The sequence below is a fragment of the Lissotriton vulgaris genome, chromosome 11 (genome assembly GCF_964263255.1).
Source record: "Lissotriton vulgaris chromosome 11, aLisVul1.2, whole genome shotgun sequence".
Taxonomy (NCBI): Eukaryota; Metazoa; Chordata; class Amphibia; order Caudata; family Salamandridae; genus Lissotriton; species Lissotriton vulgaris.
In genome coordinates, this window is record NC_141699.1 from 980,981,133 (window position 1) to 981,000,232 (window position 19,100).

Consider the following 19,100-nt stretch of genomic DNA (forward strand, 5'->3'; position numbering starts at 1 on the left):
TGAAAAACGAAGGGGGAAATGAAGGAAAGGGGGCAAGGTAGACCCCTCCTGACCCCCTAGGATTGATGAGGGGGATATTAAAGTGCCCCGCGGGGCAAAAAATAAAAAAAAAATTTTTTTTGCGATTTTTCGCCGTAGAGGCGCGTCCCGGTACGCGAACCGGGCAGCTAACCGGGCAGCTAACCGGCAGCGTAACGGGAGTCTGAGGAGAAGCTGATTGGCTGTCAACATTGTAAACAGTCCGGAGCGGCCGCCATCTTGTCTCTCGGTAGGTTCGAGAGACAAGATGTGGTGAAAAACGAAGGGGGAAATGAAGGAAAGGGGGCAAGGTAAACCCCTCCTGACCCCCTAGGATTGATGAGGGGGATATTAAAGTCCCCCGCGGGGCAAAAAATAAAAATAAAAATTTGCGATTTTTCGCGGTAGAGCGCTTCCCGGTACGCGAACCGGGCAGCTAACCGGCAGCGTAACGGAAGTCCGCCATCTTGTGTTTTTGGAGCGTCCGGTTCGCATACCGGGTAGCGTCCCGGTAAGCGTAACAAGGGGAAAACCAAGAGAAACAGTAAAAAAAAATTAAGGGAATAGATTTCCAGCAAACTTGGCAAAATTGTAGGGATTGTTTGTTTGATGTGCCTTTGCAAGGCCTCAAGATATGTGCACGTGTGGATTTTGTCTAATTAAGGTTAAAAAAAATATATATATCTGTAAGCATGCTCCGGCGCGCTTACGTTACGGGTTTTGTTTGCGCTGCAGAGCCGATACGTCACGGTTATGCGACACGTCATGAGGCGTCTCACGTGGCTACGTGATACGTCACGTAATAAAGAATATATTTTACAGCTATAGATATTAGCTTTTTAAAAAACCAATGAAATTCACTGAAAAAACCATAGGTTATAGACCATATATAGTTAGGAATTTGCATTTACAAAACCTTGAAGATTCACTGAAAAAACCATAGGTTAGAGACCATATATAGTTAGCTAGACATTTTATTGACATAAAACCAATGAATTTCCATATATAGTTAGTTGCACTAACTATATATCGCGCACCCGCAATCCACTGCTGATGATGTCACATATTACATCATTCATGACATGGTCAGTGACATCACTGATGACATCACTGATGACATCTCAAATGACATCACTGATGACATCTCATTTGACATTACTGATCACATCACTGATGATATCATTCAAGTGATAATACGTTGAACCTCTTCAGACTCTAATATAACCTTACATACACTCAGTGTAAACAGACACTCACAGACTGTCACTCATCCATGGAGTTACTCACACACCTAGTCAGTCATGCAAAGAATAAATCACACCTCCATTTCCTCTACTATACAGTTAAACACACCTTACTTATTCAAACATATACTAACACATATTTACTCTTTTATACAATCCTTGATTGAAGTTCACAATGATCCATACAGCCACTCACACATTTACTGGCTCTTATGCACAGTTATTAATATATGTCAACTCTCACATGTACTTTGTTTTACATATGTACTTACTTTGACATGTAGCACTGAGATATCCATTCACTCACCAATACACTCATGCACACAGTCAACCGCCCATACAGCTGTTTCCACATGCACTTTTGAACCCATACATCTAGTGAATCAACTGCTCACACATCTATGCACAGAGTCATACACCTCCCAGCCACCCACACACACACTTAGTCTCCCATACAAATACTTGGGCAACCAATCAATAACCCATATAGTTACTCATATAGCTACTGATCAAAACATGCAGCAGTTTACAGAACAACAGACATAATGATGCACAAATTAAGACAGCTTAGTCACTAACCCATGCACTCAGTGAGACACATTTAATCACTCACTCATACAGTCAGTCATGCACCTACTAAATCCTTCATCCAGACACTTATACATCCACTCATTCTTCAATATGTAAGACATATTTTAACTTTACAGAAACATACAGTCACTGGATGTTGTCATCAGTGATGTCATCAGTGATGTCATTTGAGATGTCATCAGTGATGTCATCAGTGATGTCACTGACCATGTCATGAATGATGTAATATGTGACATCATCAGCAGTGGATTGCGGGTGCGCGATATATAGTTAGTGCAACTAACTATATATGGAATTTCATTGGTTTTATGTCAATAAAATGTCCAGCTAACTATATATGGTCTCTAACCTATGGTTTTTTCAGTGAATTTTCAAGGTTTTGTAAATACAAATTCCTAACTATATATGGTCTATAACCTATGGTTTTTTCAGTGTATATATATATATATATATATATATATATATATATATATATATATATATATATATATATCAAAGTCACAAGGTGCCTGCTGAGGAAAGAGCCCACACCTGGTAATATATCGCGGACAAATTTATTCGAGGGTGCTGCATGCAGAATTCGCGATGGCTCGCTTAATTAAGTCTTTTTCCCCGACGCGTTTCGTGCTATCAGCACTTAGTCATAGGTGTAGACTGCTGGTTCTGTGAGACGGCTTTGTCTTGATTAAAACATTTCCATGCTCCACGACCCCGCCCAGTGGGCGTCACCACAGCGTGTGGCTTTCTGGTCCATGTAGTCTCTTGTACTCCACAGTGGGTTGCACGCTGTCTCACACGCCTTCTGTATTACCCAAGTGGGTTGCGGTGCATCAGTCCTTCTGACACCAGCCGTTCTCTCCCCCAAATGCAGCTACCAGATCCCTCTATCGCAATGTCTGGTGACACCGCGGCAGGACTATTGAACAGCAGGGCTCTTCACCGCGGTCCAGGCGGAACCGCAAATATCAAAGTCACAGTAATTTCAGGCCTGATATAGTTAGGAATTAGCATTTAAAAAACCTTAGAAATTCACTGAAAAAATTGTAGGTTTTAGGGGTGTTTCACTCATACAAAACCATTGAAATTCCTTCGATATAGTTAGTAGTACTAACTATATCTCGCGCGCCCGCAATCCACTGCTGATGATGTCACATATTACATCATTCATGACATGGTCAGTGACATCACTGATGACATCTCAAATGACATCACTGATGACATCACTGATGACTTCATCCACGTGACGATACACCTCATCATACACTAGTATAACCTTTCATCACTCACTGTAAAATACAGAGTACCATATTTGAATCTATTGACAGTTTCAAAATATATATATATATATATATACAGTACAGAGTACGGTACTTCGTAACCCGCGATTTAAAAAAACATTTTTGGGTCTTGGGGGTCCTTGTGGGACCCCCTGAGCAGGCCTAGGGGGTCAGGTGTTTCTACCCTGTCCCCTTTTCGTGTTTTGCACGTTTGTTTCACTGCTTTCTTGTGCCTCGGTTTTACCGAGGCACAAGATGGCTGCCACCACTTCCTGGTTTAGAGTGTTGACAGACAGTTGACAGCCAATGACCATGCAGCTCGTGCTCGGGAAGGTACAGAGTACAGTACAGAGTACGGTACTTCGTCTCTATATATCAGTATGATTTTACATTTGATTTTCTCAGGAACTACTGTATGGGGTTACACCATTTAACAAAAAGCACAATCTGCGAACCAAACTCTACCTCTCTGCCAAATTTGGTGTAATTCCGTTAAGCCGTTCGGGCTGTAGCCCTGGCTAAAGGTCCCATGGAAAATTGCATGGGGAAAACACTTTTTGGGCCCCCCCCCCTTTTTCTCGGCCCCTACTTGACGAATCACCCCCAATCTTTCAGGGAAGGAGCGGAGCAGGCCATTTTCTTGGGGAAATTTGCGAAGATTTTAGTACCAGCGCCAAAGTTATTCTAAATGAATGTTGTGGATTTCCTATGGAAACTAGGTCCTAACTATATCTACCTACTGGCGACCGGCAGTAGGTAATATATATATATATATATATATATTACTGCATTACTGCCACTCATTTATTATTCACTTTGGTGTTTTTTTAAATATATTTATTGCGGAGGTGCGATGCTTGGACCCCCATCTCTGAGCCCATATTTTTATTATCAGGGACCCCATCCTCTGGGCCTTGTATATCCTTATTCCCAAGTCACTAAGGGCCTCAGGAATCCCATCCCCAAACCTTTACAGCTCCAGGAAAACCTATTAGGTGCCCCGGTGCCCACCCTCTCACCTTTAATGTGCTTTAGGCCCCAGTATGGGGTCCCTGGAGCCCAAAGTGGCTCAGGGATGGGGGCCGCACTCAAACCCTTCCCATATATACATTATATTAAAGAGCCTGGCCCACCCCAGGTGTTTAATTTACTTGTGAACGCCCTCATTTTTTCTCAATATATTGTGGTTTTGCTGTAGACTCGCGGGATCGCAGCTTTTAAAAATGTATATATTTATTTTGGCCCCAAGGGCATCCCTCTGGTACCTCTCCCCCCCCCCCTCCAACAAGTGCTTGGGAGCAGGCCATCCCTACCCTGCCCCCTTTTAGCTTTTTTTAATAAATAGTCTCAGGACAGGATACTAGGAGCTAACTGTATGGAATTTTGAAATAGCGAATTCCTAATTGCGATTTCTTGCAAATCTTTATTAGAAAGTCCTACCTATGAAAGACAGGAAAACTCTGGTCCATGCACTGGTTACGTCCCATCTTGATCATGGGAATGTCCTGCTCTGTTGCCTCAGTAAAAGGGGACTGACCCAGTTACAATGTGTCCAAAATGCGGCGGCCAGGCTGGTGCTGAAGCTGCCGAGGAGGTCGTCAGGTAAACGTGCACTTCAGCGCTTGCACTGGCTCCCCATGAGGGAACGCATTAGGTTTAAGACCATGTGCTTTAGTCATCGTATTGCACATGGCAGGGGTCCGGTCTATCTCCACAAGTTGTTAACTATCTATCGTCCTAGGCGACTCCTGAGATCCATGGGCAGTATGCAGTTTGCGATACCTCGCATACATAAAGCACGGATGGGAGGGCGATCTTTTAGATTCCTGGCCAGCCAACAATGGAATGACCTTCTTGTTGAATTGCGGATGGAGCCGTCGGAAACCGGTTCAAGCAGAAACTGAAGACCCATCTATTTCCGGAAGATTAGTTTTAACTTAGGGTTTCCTTTCTTCTGCCCCCCTCATCTCCATGGTCTGCTCTTGATCTCTCTGTGTTGGAACGCATCCTAGCGCGGAGCGCACTGTCCTAGTGTATTCAGGCGCTTAATAAATGTTTTTATTAATATTATTTATTATTTCAAATGTATGAAAGTGTTTTGAGTTTCATTTGCGATTCCCAGTGGGTCGCAAATAGACTTACCTCATAAATATTAATGAGGTAGGTCTCAGTTTGTGACCCATTGGGAATCTCTAAAATCACAGGGATGGTGTCTGCTGGGGTCAGCAGCCCACCATGTCTGTGATTACTTTTTCAATGAAGCAATCTTTTTGCAGCTCGTTTTTTTTAAAAAAAAAAAGTGAAAAGTTTCCTTTTTCATTTTTGGGACCCCGGAGTGCTCTTTAAAAATATTTTGCTGACTATTCTTAAAGCGGAAGGGGTGCCTTGGGAACCGCCAACCGGAGGTCGGTCGGTCTTGATTCTGCTACGGTGTCCGCCCGGCATCATAATGAGGCCCACAGTGTTTCTACAAGGTTTTGGGCAGATTCTGGGCTTTTTGGCGATTCACAAGGATTCCCAGGAGTATTCCTAGAAATGTACTGCCGTCATATATTTCAAGGAGTACTCCAACTGGGAAAAACTTACCCAAGGGATTTACTGCTGGGTGGAACTGTATTTGAGTACAGCACATGGACATGTCAATTATTGTTTTTCTTTACAATGAAAAGATATTTATTTGTAAACAAACTCCTTCCACTGCGCCCCCAAGAAAATGAAGGCTTTTCCGGTCACTTCTCTGCCTTTAAAAGGAACTTCCTCTGGCCTTTTACAGGAGTAGATTTATGTTTGTTTCAGTGCAACAAATCTCTTGCAAAATGTTTGTGAATACCTAAAGGCATACAATGTTTTGGTTGTTTACTCAATTTTGTATAGCCACCTTCCCTGTAAAATCTGATTTCCTCGTCTCTAACTATATATCTAAATTCACATAAGGGGGAAGTACCCTATACTGACGGATGTTCCACTACCATGAGTGCTCAGTTCTCTTTGAACGTTTCAGTAATCCTTATTCTGTAGATCAGCATGGAATTGCAAATTATTGTTTTTTGTAAATATAATTTAAGGTAGAATACCCAAAACGTTTTATATTGTGTTCCTGTGTACTTCTATGGTATTTACTTTGATTTTGTTTATTTTACTTACTTAATAATTTTGTCTGTTACCTTTATGTTTAAACAGTGCTTACCATTTGATTTACATTTGTGTGATCTGCTTTGTATGTTTTAAACAGTGAGTTTGGCAAAAACCCTCAGATTGTGAGTTTTGTGGGAAACCGAGTGACAGTAAGGAGAGCTGATGGTTCACTTGTGCATACTAACATATCACCGTATCCTGCTATTCTACATGAGTATGTTACCAGTTCCAAATGGGAAGATGCTGTCAGACTCTGCCGGTTTGTAAAGGTAAAAGAGAAAATAAATGCCATTGTAATGAAAATTAAGACTTAGGTGCTCATGATCTTCATTTTTAAGTTTGTTCAAGGATTTCCATTATAATTCTATAAATGCACACTATTTAATTTTTTATAACATGTTCACTTTGTTCTTTACATTTTTTACATGAGACCGCTTAATTCCTATTGGGCAAGTAACATCAGTCATGGGTCCCATTTTGATCATGAGATCTACGGAAACCCTCCAGATATGTTAACTCGCTACTGGAGATTTCACAGGTAAAATCTCCAGGTGACTTTCCATTTCTAAATGAGGAGCTACCAGGGGAATCGGACAAAGGATGACCAATTTCCCCAGTAATTTCTCAATTCTTAATGGACGCTAAGTGTAGCTCGTAATGAGACGGATTTTCACCCCCCCCCAGAGGTACTGGTGCACATGGTATTGGAAACTCCAGGTGTGGGGAAGTACTAATCCATTTTTGGACCCTCGTAAGAAGGCCTTAGTGTGATATGTTCATATCATACCTTTAGTACTTTAGGACACTGATAATGACAAGTAGGGAGTCTCCCCTTCATTACACCAACGAAGGACTTTACTTACACTTGCAAAATACCAGTGGTATACCTTGCCAGAGGTGGTTGCCTGGCCATTTCTGTCCAGATCTGGCACGAGACAACTGTGGACCTTATGTGGTGGCAGACAAGTTCAAATCTAAAAATTAGCAGGCCATGCTCCCTTGCCCACCTGGATGTGTCATTACTGGGTTCGGAAGCCATCTGGAGGATGTGGCCTTCAGGTTCCCTTTTGTCTCCAGCAGAGACCCAGATCCACATCAACCTTCCACGAAGGAATGAAGGCCGTCGCCAAATGGATGAGGAACAGCCGACTGAAGCTGAAGTTGGACAAGACGGAGGTCCTCATCCTCGGCTCCACTCCTGCAGCCGGGGACGACTCCTGGTGGCCAACAACACTAGGAACAGCCCGACACCCACCGACCACACACGCAACCTAGGGGTCATCCTCGACTCCACCCTCTCCATGACTAAGCAGGTCAAGGTCGTCTCCTCATCCTGCTTCAACACCCTCCAAATGCTCCGTAGGATTTTCAAGTGGATCCCCACCGAGAAAAGAAGAACAGTCACTCAGGCCCACATCACCAGCAGGCTGGACTACGGAAATGCCCTCTACTCAGGAACGTCAGCCAAACTCCTGAGACGAATGCAACGCATCCAGAACGCCTTGGCATTTCTGATCCTCGACATCCCCCGCCGCAGCCACCTCACACCCCACCTGAAAGACCTGCACTGGCTCCCCATCAACAAGAGGATAACCTTCAAGCTCCTCATCCACACACACAAAGCTCTCCACAACACCGGCCCAACATACCTCGACAGACGACTCAACTCTGCCAGCCTCACCCTTGCCACAGTCCCCCACATCTGAAGAACGACCGGCGGCGGCAGATCCTTCTCCCACCTCTCCGCCAAAACCTGGAACACCCACCCCACCAACTAACGGCAGACCCAAGACCTCCTGGCCTTCAGAAGACTCCTCAAGACCTGACTCTTCGATCAGGAGCACCCATACCCCCCCCCCCCCCCCCCCCCCTCAGCGCCTTGAGACCATCACAACTATGTAGTGAACCTTTTGACGGTACAGAGATTCAGTCTGTTCCTGAAAGTTTGCCTTCCACCCATCAAGGGAAAACTGGTGACTGTAGCCTGGTGTGTGTTGTATATTCCCTCAACCCTCTCCAGGCAAAACTTTCTAATAACTTTTTATTGGAAGGCTGGATTTTAATAGCATGGTTACCCCCCACTTTTTGCCTGGTGTCAGTTTGGTTTTTGACTAGTCTGAGTTGGATCTTGCTATTCAGGGACCCAGTCACTGAGCTTTCTCCATAAATTTGACTTGGTAAATATGTTTGTGCCTCCACAATTGGCTACTGGTGTACCCCTATAGGTCCTGAGTATATGGTACTTAGGTAATCAGGGTACAGGTACACTAGGGGTCTCCCAGAGGCTGAAGCATGTATTGTGCCACCCAGAGAGACCACTCAAACTGTGACTACAGGCTCGCCATTGCAGCCTGTGTAAGCTGGTGCTAGCACCACTAACAACAGATACAAGTTTTCTTATATCTGAGGTCACTACACTTAAAACCTATAAGTCACCCCTAGGCAGGCCTTTCAATTCTCGAGGAGGTTGCTGGGTTATAAGTGTGTGGGTGCCCCAGCATGAGCAGGACACCCCTACAAACCCCAGAGTCGATTCTCCAGGCTTTGTAAGTGCGGTCAGCCATTTTGATACATATAGTGGCCATCCGTCACCATGTGATGGCGAACTATATAGTGGCTGTGCTGAACCTGGGCATGTTTGGTATCATCCATGTTGAAATCATACCCCAACACCGATATCAGTGTTGGGGGTATGATTCCATGCTCTGGGGCGGGGGGGGGGAGGCTCCTCTGGGAAGCCCCTTGTACTCCCGGTATCTGCCTTTCATAGTTTGCTAGCAAGCTAGTGCTTCTGCTGACCACAGACACAATTCTGCCCTCCTCCTGCTGCTAAGCTGAACTCAAGCAAACAAAGGTAGAACAAAAGGTTTCCTGTCACAGGGAGTTGTGACAACCTCCGAGACAGGACTTAGTGTATGGGGCTATGGTGGGGGATCTTGCCAGCACCACCAGTCTGCTTTGAAGGGCACATTTGGTGCCCTTCTTGCATACTCCAGTTGGAACCAGTTCTTGGAGCCCTTGGCACCCATACTGGACAAAGGACACAGGAATATCCTCCCAACTGTCCAACCCCTCCTCTGGGTGGGACCCCTGAGTTGTCCTACCCCTTTTTTAGGTTATAAAAGGGCTTACCTCTGTGTGGATCCTCCGATTCATCATGGAACAAGACTCAAGTCTGAAACCATGTCAAACTTTGACCTTCTGGACACTTGGACTTCGCTGGTCTTCGCCTGGAACTGAGACTGCAACAATGAAGAATCCTGGTTTCACTGTTCTGCAAGTCTTCTTCATTGTCTGTGTTTCTTCTAGGATCTTCAACAGACCTGTGGGCATCAACGACACCCGAACTAATCTCCCTTGGAGTGAAAGAGTCACTCCCTAGCATCTGCAGGTACCCCAACGAAGCTGACCGGTCTGCTGCTCCTGACGTCCCACGGACTATGAAAGGCTCAGGAACACTGGTGGTAGTTCTTCAACTCCGTAGAGGCCTGACCTGTCCTCTCTGCAATTGTGAGGCCAATATTCCTCATCTAAACCGCTGGGATGAACCCCGGTGCACCGCGCCAACTTGCATTTGCCAAGGCTTGTTGGCTCTGCACTCCAGAGTTCTTCGGGCTCTAAGAAGCTACAGTCATCAGCATCTCTTCCCGCCAAGATATTCATCATCACTGCATCCTCTGCACCATGGGCCTTCATCTTTGGTGAGCTGCCCGAGGTCCTCTTGTGACTCCTGTGCCTTTGGCCTGTGGGTCCTCTCAAGGGTCTTCTCTTGCTTCAGTGGGAACCCCTGTTGGGGCCTGCTCTGAATTTCCTGCACTTGGTGAGTCCCTTGGACCTGTGTCCCAACGTTGCTCCTTCATCGTTTTCTAAGCCTGTTGTACCTGCTCAGGCTTGTTGGTGCTCCTGCCAAACACCGACCCCCCCCCCTGTTTCTTGACTTCTGACGTGGGACAGCTTGTGCATGGCTCCTGGTCTTCCTCAGTGTTGCCTGGTCCTCACAGCTGCAGCGACAAGGTCACCCTTATCACTCCTGCATCTTCCGACATCAGTGAGCATTGCTCTTCTGTGCCTCTTGGTCACCTCCGAGTTGCTTAGACTCTGATCGCGCTGCTTGCAGGTTCTTCTCTTCAAGAATCAACCCTTGGGTTCCACCGGACTCTTGCACTGGCTTCACCAGCAGCATCTTTTCTGAAGTCCTACATTATGGTCTATGGCGGTTTCTATTTGGCACAATTAAGGGTTATTTGGTGGCCCTTTCAGCTTTTTTGTATGCATGCCTGATCAACTGTCTCTGAAGAGAGGCTTCATTGGCGTAGCTCTGAGAGAACTTTGAGTTTCTACCTTGACCATATAAGAGACTATTCTGTGGATGATCAAATGTTTTGAGATTCACTGGGCCGAAAAACAGGAAAGGTGGTACAGAAGTGGACTCTGTCAGAGTGGATAGGCCTTTGCATTAAAATCTGCTATGTTCTGGCTAATAGGGAACCCCTAGAAGACATGTGAGCTCTTCACACCAGGACCACGGGCCCCACAATGGCATAGCAAGGGAGAGGATGTTAATTCAGAATGTCTGTGAGGCTGTGACATTGGTATCAGTGCACATGTTCACGGAACATCACTATCTTGATCGTCTGGTCTGACAGGGGGACCATTTTACCTTCTCAGTCCTGCTAGTCTTCTTAATTGAGTGCACTTCTCAGACCACCTGCCTTTGAGACATAAAGCTGTACTATGTGTTCTACAAGTGAAGAATCTATTGTTAGAATTATCAATCAGAAGAGCAAGTTACTTGTCTTCAGTAATGGTCTTTCTTGAGGATAGTCTAACTGCAGATTCCTCACTCCCTTCCATGTCTCCATTCTGTGCAATGGAGTCCTGAACATGATAATAAGGTACCAAGTTAGATTTTGTCTCACTGTCACCTGCAGTTAGTTCTAATCTGACGGCGTGGAATGAGTAATATGAAGAAACTGACATCAGGGCCCAGGCCCAGGCGATGTGCCTAAATGCATCTTGCTACGTCACTTCTGGGGCAATTTGAAGTTACTCTGGAGTAATTCATCAAAAATGTCTGGCACTCAGACAGCACTGCTAACAATACTACAGATCCAGTCTAAAGTCTGGCAGTACTCTGAAGGTGAGGAATCTGTGGTTAGATAGTGTATCCATCCGAAAGAGCATTTTTCTCTCTCTCTCTCTCTCTCTCTCTCTCTCTCTCTCTCTCTCTCTCTCCTCTCCCCCCTCTCCCCCCTCTCCCCCCTCTTCCCCCTCTCCCCCCTCTCCCCCCTCTTCCCCCTCTCCCCCCTCTCCCCCCCACGATTATTTGAGCAGTTCCTTTAATAAGTGGTGCAGGCCTGATGACATGGACATGTGAACCTTGCCTGAGCATTACATTCTGAACCCCTCCGTGGCCTGGAAAGCCCTGGATGTTCTATTATGCACACAAGCCACAAACCATTTTCTTTGAGTAAGTAACCTGTTCTTTACTCCTACCTACTAGCAGGCTCCTACCTACTAGCATCTGAAATCTGTGTGAATGTGGACCACAGACCCTGTAACAACACGTCTTAATAATACTGTGCGCTAACTAGGTAAAAGGGCGAGTAAAAAAGCCAACATTGTTCTGTTTCTGAAATTGATCTTGGCTACGTTTGTTTAATATTAAGGTACTGAAAGGTAATACCTCGATGTTCTATAATTCTGCAAATCAGGCATATGTCAGTTTAAACCTATGTGCAATTTAGCAGTCTTTACATGTTAAGAAACGATATTTAAAGGAAATATGACAATTCCTGGGCATTTCCTTAATGTACAGATAGTTTATGTGGGAGATATTGTAAATTAAATGTGGATGTTATTTTGCTTTTTTTAGGATCAGACACTATGGGCGTGCTTAGCAGCTATGGCAGTAGCCAATAAGGACATGACAACAGCAGAAGTGGCATATGCATCCATTGGTGAGGTAAAGTATGCTTGTACAAGGTTTCTTCGCAGAAAACTGATTGGAAGCCATCCCGACATGGTTTCTATTCTTAATTTTCGGGTTCTTTTATTTTAGATTGATAAAGTGCAATATATCAATGGTATCAAGGATCTTCCCTCGAAAGAGTCGCGATTGGCGAATACCTTGCTGTTCAATGGAAACGTTCAAGATGCTGAAACTGTACTCCTACAAGCAGGACTTGTTTATCAAGCTATTCAGATCAACATTAACCTTTACAACTGGGAAAGGTAACAAGTACACTCCGAAAACAAAGCTAAAATGTAATGGTGGTGATTCCCAGTCTGCAGATATATGCCCTTCAACCCATTAACCCAAAAAGAAGCAGAGAAAACTCAAAATTTCTAAACCATAATATCTAAAAGCAATATATCGATATTCGGCGTGGAGGGGGTATATTACCCCTTCCCCATTTCAGTCCTAGCCTGTGAGACAGCTTTGGCTAGCTGTCTCAAGAAACTACTGTTTTTCCTAACTATACATAATATCCACTAATCTATTGATCTATTAAATTGTCCTTCAGATTTTGCTTCCACACTCCAGGGCATACAACATGGGCAATGGGTCTTCCAGATTTACCCATTGGCTCCCTTCACTTTGAGAAACCGCATAGAGCTTCTGAACATTGTTCGCGTCTGCCTAAAAGTAGCTCCTTTCCTTTAGTTGCAAAGCACATTAAAAGTACACTTTTGTACTTTATTTTGATATAAACTTAAAGTCTACTTATTCTGATTCACTCCTTCATAAAGTATATGTTTTAAAGTGTTTAAGTGACAGTGTAACATTGTAGCTCTCCGCAGTTTAATTGCTTGGTTAGGTGACGGTTTGTTCTTGCCTTCTTCGTAAATAATACAATAACAAGTGCATGGCACACCTGGACGACTAGTTGTTAAAATCACATTATTAGTAAAACAGCTGAAAAATGTTTTTTTTTTTAATTTCAGATGTTTACATTTTAAAATGTGTATTGCAAGCAGTAGGAGGCCACATTTAGGGTCACCATCTCTTCTTTTTTCTTTTTGTGACATATCCTTCTAATAAAAAATAACAACAAAATAACTTTCACAAAATCTTTGCAGTGCCTGAACTTTTGATTCGCCAATGTTTGTTTTCTTTCGAAGTGAACCTCCTCACTATAATCCCCCTTAGTCATCTACTTGTCCTTTCTGATCTCCAATTGTCCCCGATGGAATATCTTTGCTCCTTCATCTTGCTTTATTTTTTTTATAGGTTCCTTAGCTTCTGTTTTTGTTAGACGACTTGTGCCGCCATTAACCTTCCTACTCTTGTTGTCTACAATTTTTTGTAAGAAAATGCATTTTGTTTTCTTTCTCATTAATCTCAAATAGTTACTTTCTAAAGAATCAACTCTATGGCTTTGGATATGATGCTGTAGACAGCGTTGATATCTTTATTTATTTTGCTTTCATATGACTTGGGACCTCCATTTAAGCATTGCACTGTATGTATTATTATCAGAAATTAGGCATATTTGATGCATTTCCCATGTTTAATTTGAGTCCACTTCCCTTGATTTATCATGACGCACCCACTTTTCATGCTCTGGTTTATCTCAAAAGAGTAATGCAAAGGATCAATAACAACATACCCAAATCACTACTTTTTGACTAACGGGAATATTTATAATGTTGATGCTGTGTGAGCTGCCTAACTGTTCTGTAATTGAATACGTTTGTTTGAAATGACTTGGAATCCTAAGCACTGTTTTAAGCTGCTGTCTTCTGGTGTGCTTTGCACATTTAATGTTCCAACCCCAGCAAAACCACATCAGCCATTCATCCTTCAATAAAACTGAGTACCATTAATGTAGATTTTAGTACCAGATCTTGTTTATCATTTTCAGCCCTATTAAGCACTATACGAAACAAGGTATGTTTAGTATTGTGTATTTCAGTTACTTTGCTGTTTTTTATTGTACATTTGATGTAAGCACACTTCTTTTCTGTTGCAGGGCACTTGAACTGGCTGTGAAGCACAGGACACATGTTGACACTGTTCTTGCTTACCGACAAAAGTATCTAGAGGATTTCAACAAGCAAGAAACCAACAAAAGATTTTTGCAGTATGCTGAAGGGGTGAGTAGCTTATAGTTAAACATAGACTTAACGCTATAGCTGTCCATCTTTCTGTATAATATGACATTTGATTATTGTTAATTACCAGATAGAAGTGTTAACAAAACCTTTAATTGACAAAAATGTCATTCTACCTATGATTTACAGTATAGGCTGTAATATACGGGTGTGTCATGATTCCAGGTTTATGCGACACGTTTAAAAAGGTATCAAAAATCCATAACATTTAATACTTTGTGTTCCTTTGATGCCCTGATATCGTTATGCTGATGTCTAGACTGCAGCTGGTCTTGTATCTTTGACTTGAGTCACTGCAACAATTTAATATTGATACGGGTTAGAAAACAGTGAAACCCATGCCCTGTGAGAATTTTTATATAAAAAAACACCTATTTTAAACAAAATGGGTTTCATGATTACTGGTATCAAGCAATCTAGCAGTTTATTGGATGTTTTTTCTGATAGATGTTATGATCTTTTGTAATGTCCCCGCTAATCGTGTTGGAACCTGAGCTGCTAGTGCCCTTAATACAAACAATGGCATCCCATTCACCCCTTGTGAGCTTGAGTAATCGTATAGACTAAAGTAAATTGCCAACAAGAGGGTCATTTACGAAAACCAAGAAATACTCTAAATAAATAATGATGCACTCAAAAACCTATAACACACTCTATGAAATTCAAAAACATTGACCAGATTCATTGTCATTATATTGCTGGTACTCCTGCTCCTCCATACCTCTATTGCACCAAAATTAGATTATTTAAAAAAAATCTTTTTTATAACATGCTCAGTAGATATGCTTTAAATTTGCTTATTTTGTGATTGGATTCATATTATTTAGTTAGTTGTCGTGCTATTGCCCGTACCAAAGAAAGGGTGTTGTGTGTTCCCTGTGGAGCCCATTGTCATTTTCCATATGTTAGCCTAACTATGCATGTTGTAGGCAGCATTTGCTTTGCACACGTCACAAAACATCGTGCTTGTTTCTGTGCCACAGTTGTATTTTTGAAATGGGCTGTACATGTTTTCGTATTTTGTTGTTCTGCTGGGATTCAGTTGGAACATAGCATACAAGGTCAAACAACACTACTCCTTGTTGTTCTCTGTGTTTGGACACCAGCACCTAGACACAATAGAGAAATACAGCTGCTGTTTTTCAACACACATGTTTTATCATATAACCCAGGACTTGTCGGTTTAAAAACACACAGAGCGGAGACTTTCATGAAGAGCAAAGGTCCCGAGACAAAAGGGCTGCACCAGCTGAGATGTGGAACAGCTATCTATGTATGCCAAAGTATGGGGTTCACCGCTAATCCCAGTAATCTATAATATAACACTTTGCTTTTAAAGCTAGGGTGGGCTTAGACTGATCTGTCAGCTAAATATGAAAGACGTTTTATTGTGTATGGTCTTTTCATTATGCTAATCACATTGTTGACCTACATCTGATTTCTAAATGTAGCACAGTTATAACATATTAGAGCACAATAGTTTCGATGAATATTGTCAGCTTCCTTTGTATATCTTCTTCGTTTTTTATGGACATGTATGAGTAAGAGAACGAAAAGGGATGACCTGCTACCGCGATCGCTGAGAGGGTCTAGAGTGTTGCATTCTGGGGTGCCGAATTACTTGTCTGGAAAGGTTAGTAGGGCAAGTGAAGCACTATTAGCTTGTCGTATTTGGGCCCATACGTACTGATGTGGTATGGTGGCTCAGTCCCTACATAATGATGTTCTGTGGTCCCAGGCATAATTCTGTTTCTGAGGAGAATCCCTGCACCCTTCCTCATTACAACCAACTCCCGCACCTTTGAGGAATTATAGTGTGTTTGCGCCAGAACAATCATTTGGAAGGCAGCTGTGTTTTTTTGCAGGAGAATACTCCCAAAATCAGTCCGAGAGCAGGAGTTCACACATTTTCTTGCCCAGTTCAGAAGCCTGGATTTTCTGTTTTACGTCCCTTTACACAAGAAGACCATGTCCATTACAGCAGATAAGGCACAATAAATGCAAAAAGAAACACAGCAATTCTCTCTCCAGATGCTCCTTGTTCTTGTGACATGGCTGAGAGACAAATCTGAGTTGACATAGTGAGACAGACACTGGTGTCTCTAGAGTCTTTGTCTTCTGAAGCGGTGCCAGCTCTGCTTCAAATGACATATTTCTCCACAGCCAACTCATACCAGCTTCTTTTCATGGCTTTCTGTTCAAAATGGTTACCCCATGCCCCATTTGTTCAAGGACATCAGTGATAATTAAGAGGCAAAAAGTATTTGGTCACATATTAGTCTGAAGCACAGCTAGAGGTAGAGACTGCTGCGCAAGTTCCAGCTGGCACCAATGATCCCAGCAGATGCCGCAAAGGCAAAACTACAGCAGAAAATAACATTCAAGGCAGCAGAAGCTGGAACTTTTGTGGTTGTGGTTGCTACCCTACCACTTTGATATCTGCCCAATTAAGTTAAATGTCACTTGATGTCCACTCATTGGTATTGATTCATTAATGGCAGCTAGGCACATCTCTGCGGTTCCATTTGGAAAATAGGTATTTTCAGTTCAGGGTCCTTCATGTTGGCCTCTTTTCAGTATGTGTGTGTGCGTGTTTACAAAGGGTTTGGTGGCTAATGTGCCTGTAGTTAATCAACATTCCTTTCTCTGGACAAACCACTGGTAAGGAATGTTTGAAAGAAAAGGGTGTTGCTGGATGTTCAGCTGACACTTGCGTCATGTGCTGAGATTTTCTTGGAGCCTCCCAAAACTAAAATATTTATCTAGGAACATTCAGATTAATGGAGCACTTATGGATTCTCACACATTAAAAGGACATGATTCCTATGTCTGTGCATAACAGGCCTTAGGGCTTTTAATATTCTGTTTTTGGTACCTCAGGTGAAAATGTGCATGATGTTGTTTGTTGCAGTTATCACTGTTGACTCAGTGGTCTCAATGTCCAGGATTCCTGTCATATCTCATTGTGGTCATGCAGAATGCTGCTGGGATCTAACAAGTTCGATGTGGGATAAAACGCTATTGAGAGCAGGATTTTGCACTCCCATTGTATCTAGTTGAGGACTGACTGTTGCTTCTATGCCAGGGTGGTATGCACATTTGAAGTATCTCAGTGCTGGTGGAATTTGATCAGCAACTTAGAAACATTTCGGATTCGTTTTTTTGGGATCTCGGACCGATCAAATTGCCTTTAAAGGTTTTCTTTTCAGTATGAAACGCATGCTGGATCTGATAGAGACTTCTAGCTGCAGATTCCTTACCTTTGACTTTCCCAGGCATCAGGCTGGAACCTGAAACTTTTGCTGAGCAATACCCCTTGCGTGTGCCATAGGGTGGCTCCATTCGGCTCTGCGTGACATCGTTGGTGTGCGTTATAACGTCGCAGTACCTATATAGGCACCACCCAGGCGCGCGGACCTCAGTTCTTTTCTTTCTGTGCCAGTTAAGCACCGATCCAGGAAGAGCTACCCCTCTGTCACTTTTTGACAGGCTTTTTCTCGAGTTTTGGTCGAACGTGGAATTCTTTCCTTTTTGTGTGCGAGGATGTCTACGAGGAAGACATGGTTCAAGCCATGCGGTGCCTGTCACTGTATGATGTTGGTTACCGACCCCCACCTCGTCTGCCTCTCGTTTCTTGAGCACAACCATGATTTTAAGTTTTCCTCGGACTGCCGGGCTAGGCCTTGGGGGAGCGGGATACGAAGCTCCTTGCAGCCCAGCAGTCAACACCATCCAGAGAGACTCCGCAGAGATTCTGGTCCCAGTCGAATGAGAGGAGGTCGCTGGACCGCTCCCGGAGCCCAAAGTCCACTTCGTCCCACTCTAGGTTTTGGAGACACTCCGGGATGAGGCAAAAGAAGAAGTCGTTGTCCAAGGACTTCATCTTCTCCTTGGCTGTCGTCCGTCGACAAAGGAGGTAGGGAGCACTGCCGCTCTCGGCACGTTTCTGTGGAGCCGGGGCCATGATCGACTACGCGCTGCCCTCCCTTTCCAGGAGCCGGAGCGACCCTCGCTCAAATTTAAGATTTTTACGAGGCCATGCGTCGTGAGCGGGACGACCCCTTTGGTGAGACCTCAGGCCCCGACACCGGTGGGGCTTCAGGGATCCAATCCTGGATTTGGGTCTACACCATTCATGCCATTGCCATTGCGACCTCCTCCGACGTCAGACCTGAAGTCAGTGTCTTCGTTGCAGCCAGTTTGAAAAAGGTCTATAACTAGTACACATAAAACATTAATGAATAGTGATATAGGAGCCCACTATATATAAATGATCATTGACCACAAAGTTGTACTTTTATTCAAGATTTATTATTTTTGTTTGGTTTTTCAAAAAATATATATTTTTTTTTAAATATGAATTTTGTGGAAGATAGCTGATAAATAATTTTTAAGAAGCCTTTTTATGCATTTCTAAATCAATGATGATTTATCATCAAAGGTGCAAAAACAAACATATGACAAGACATAGGTAAGGAGCACTCATTCGGTGCAGCCAGTGCCAGCCCCATCCTTATCCCCAGGAGGGGTCTATGGACCCTTTGGAACACCAGAATGACTCTGCAGTGCAGATGGATTGGTATGGGTAACTTGGGGAAGCCAGTGGACACTCCTCCAGATCCGTCCACTGTGGCTATGGAGGAGGGGTATCCTATTCCATGGTGTTTAGAAGAGCAGCTGAGGTCCTCTGACTAGAGCTGGCCTCCAATCAAGTCAG

General features: G+C 43.5%; 1 protein-coding gene across 1 annotated transcript in view; it reads left to right on the plus strand.

Moving 5' to 3' along the window:
* IFT80 (intraflagellar transport 80) overlaps positions 1-19,100 on the plus strand; it is a 474,284-nt gene that overhangs the window by 444,817 nt on the left and 10,367 nt on the right. The window contains exons 16-19 of the mRNA XM_086944208.1: positions 6,363-6,534; positions 12,141-12,230; positions 12,327-12,499; positions 14,242-14,365. Coding sequence (XP_086800334.1) covers positions 6,363-6,534; positions 12,141-12,230; positions 12,327-12,499; positions 14,242-14,365 — 559 coding nt within the window. The remainder of the gene's footprint in view (positions 1-6,362; positions 6,535-12,140; positions 12,231-12,326; positions 12,500-14,241; positions 14,366-19,100) is intronic.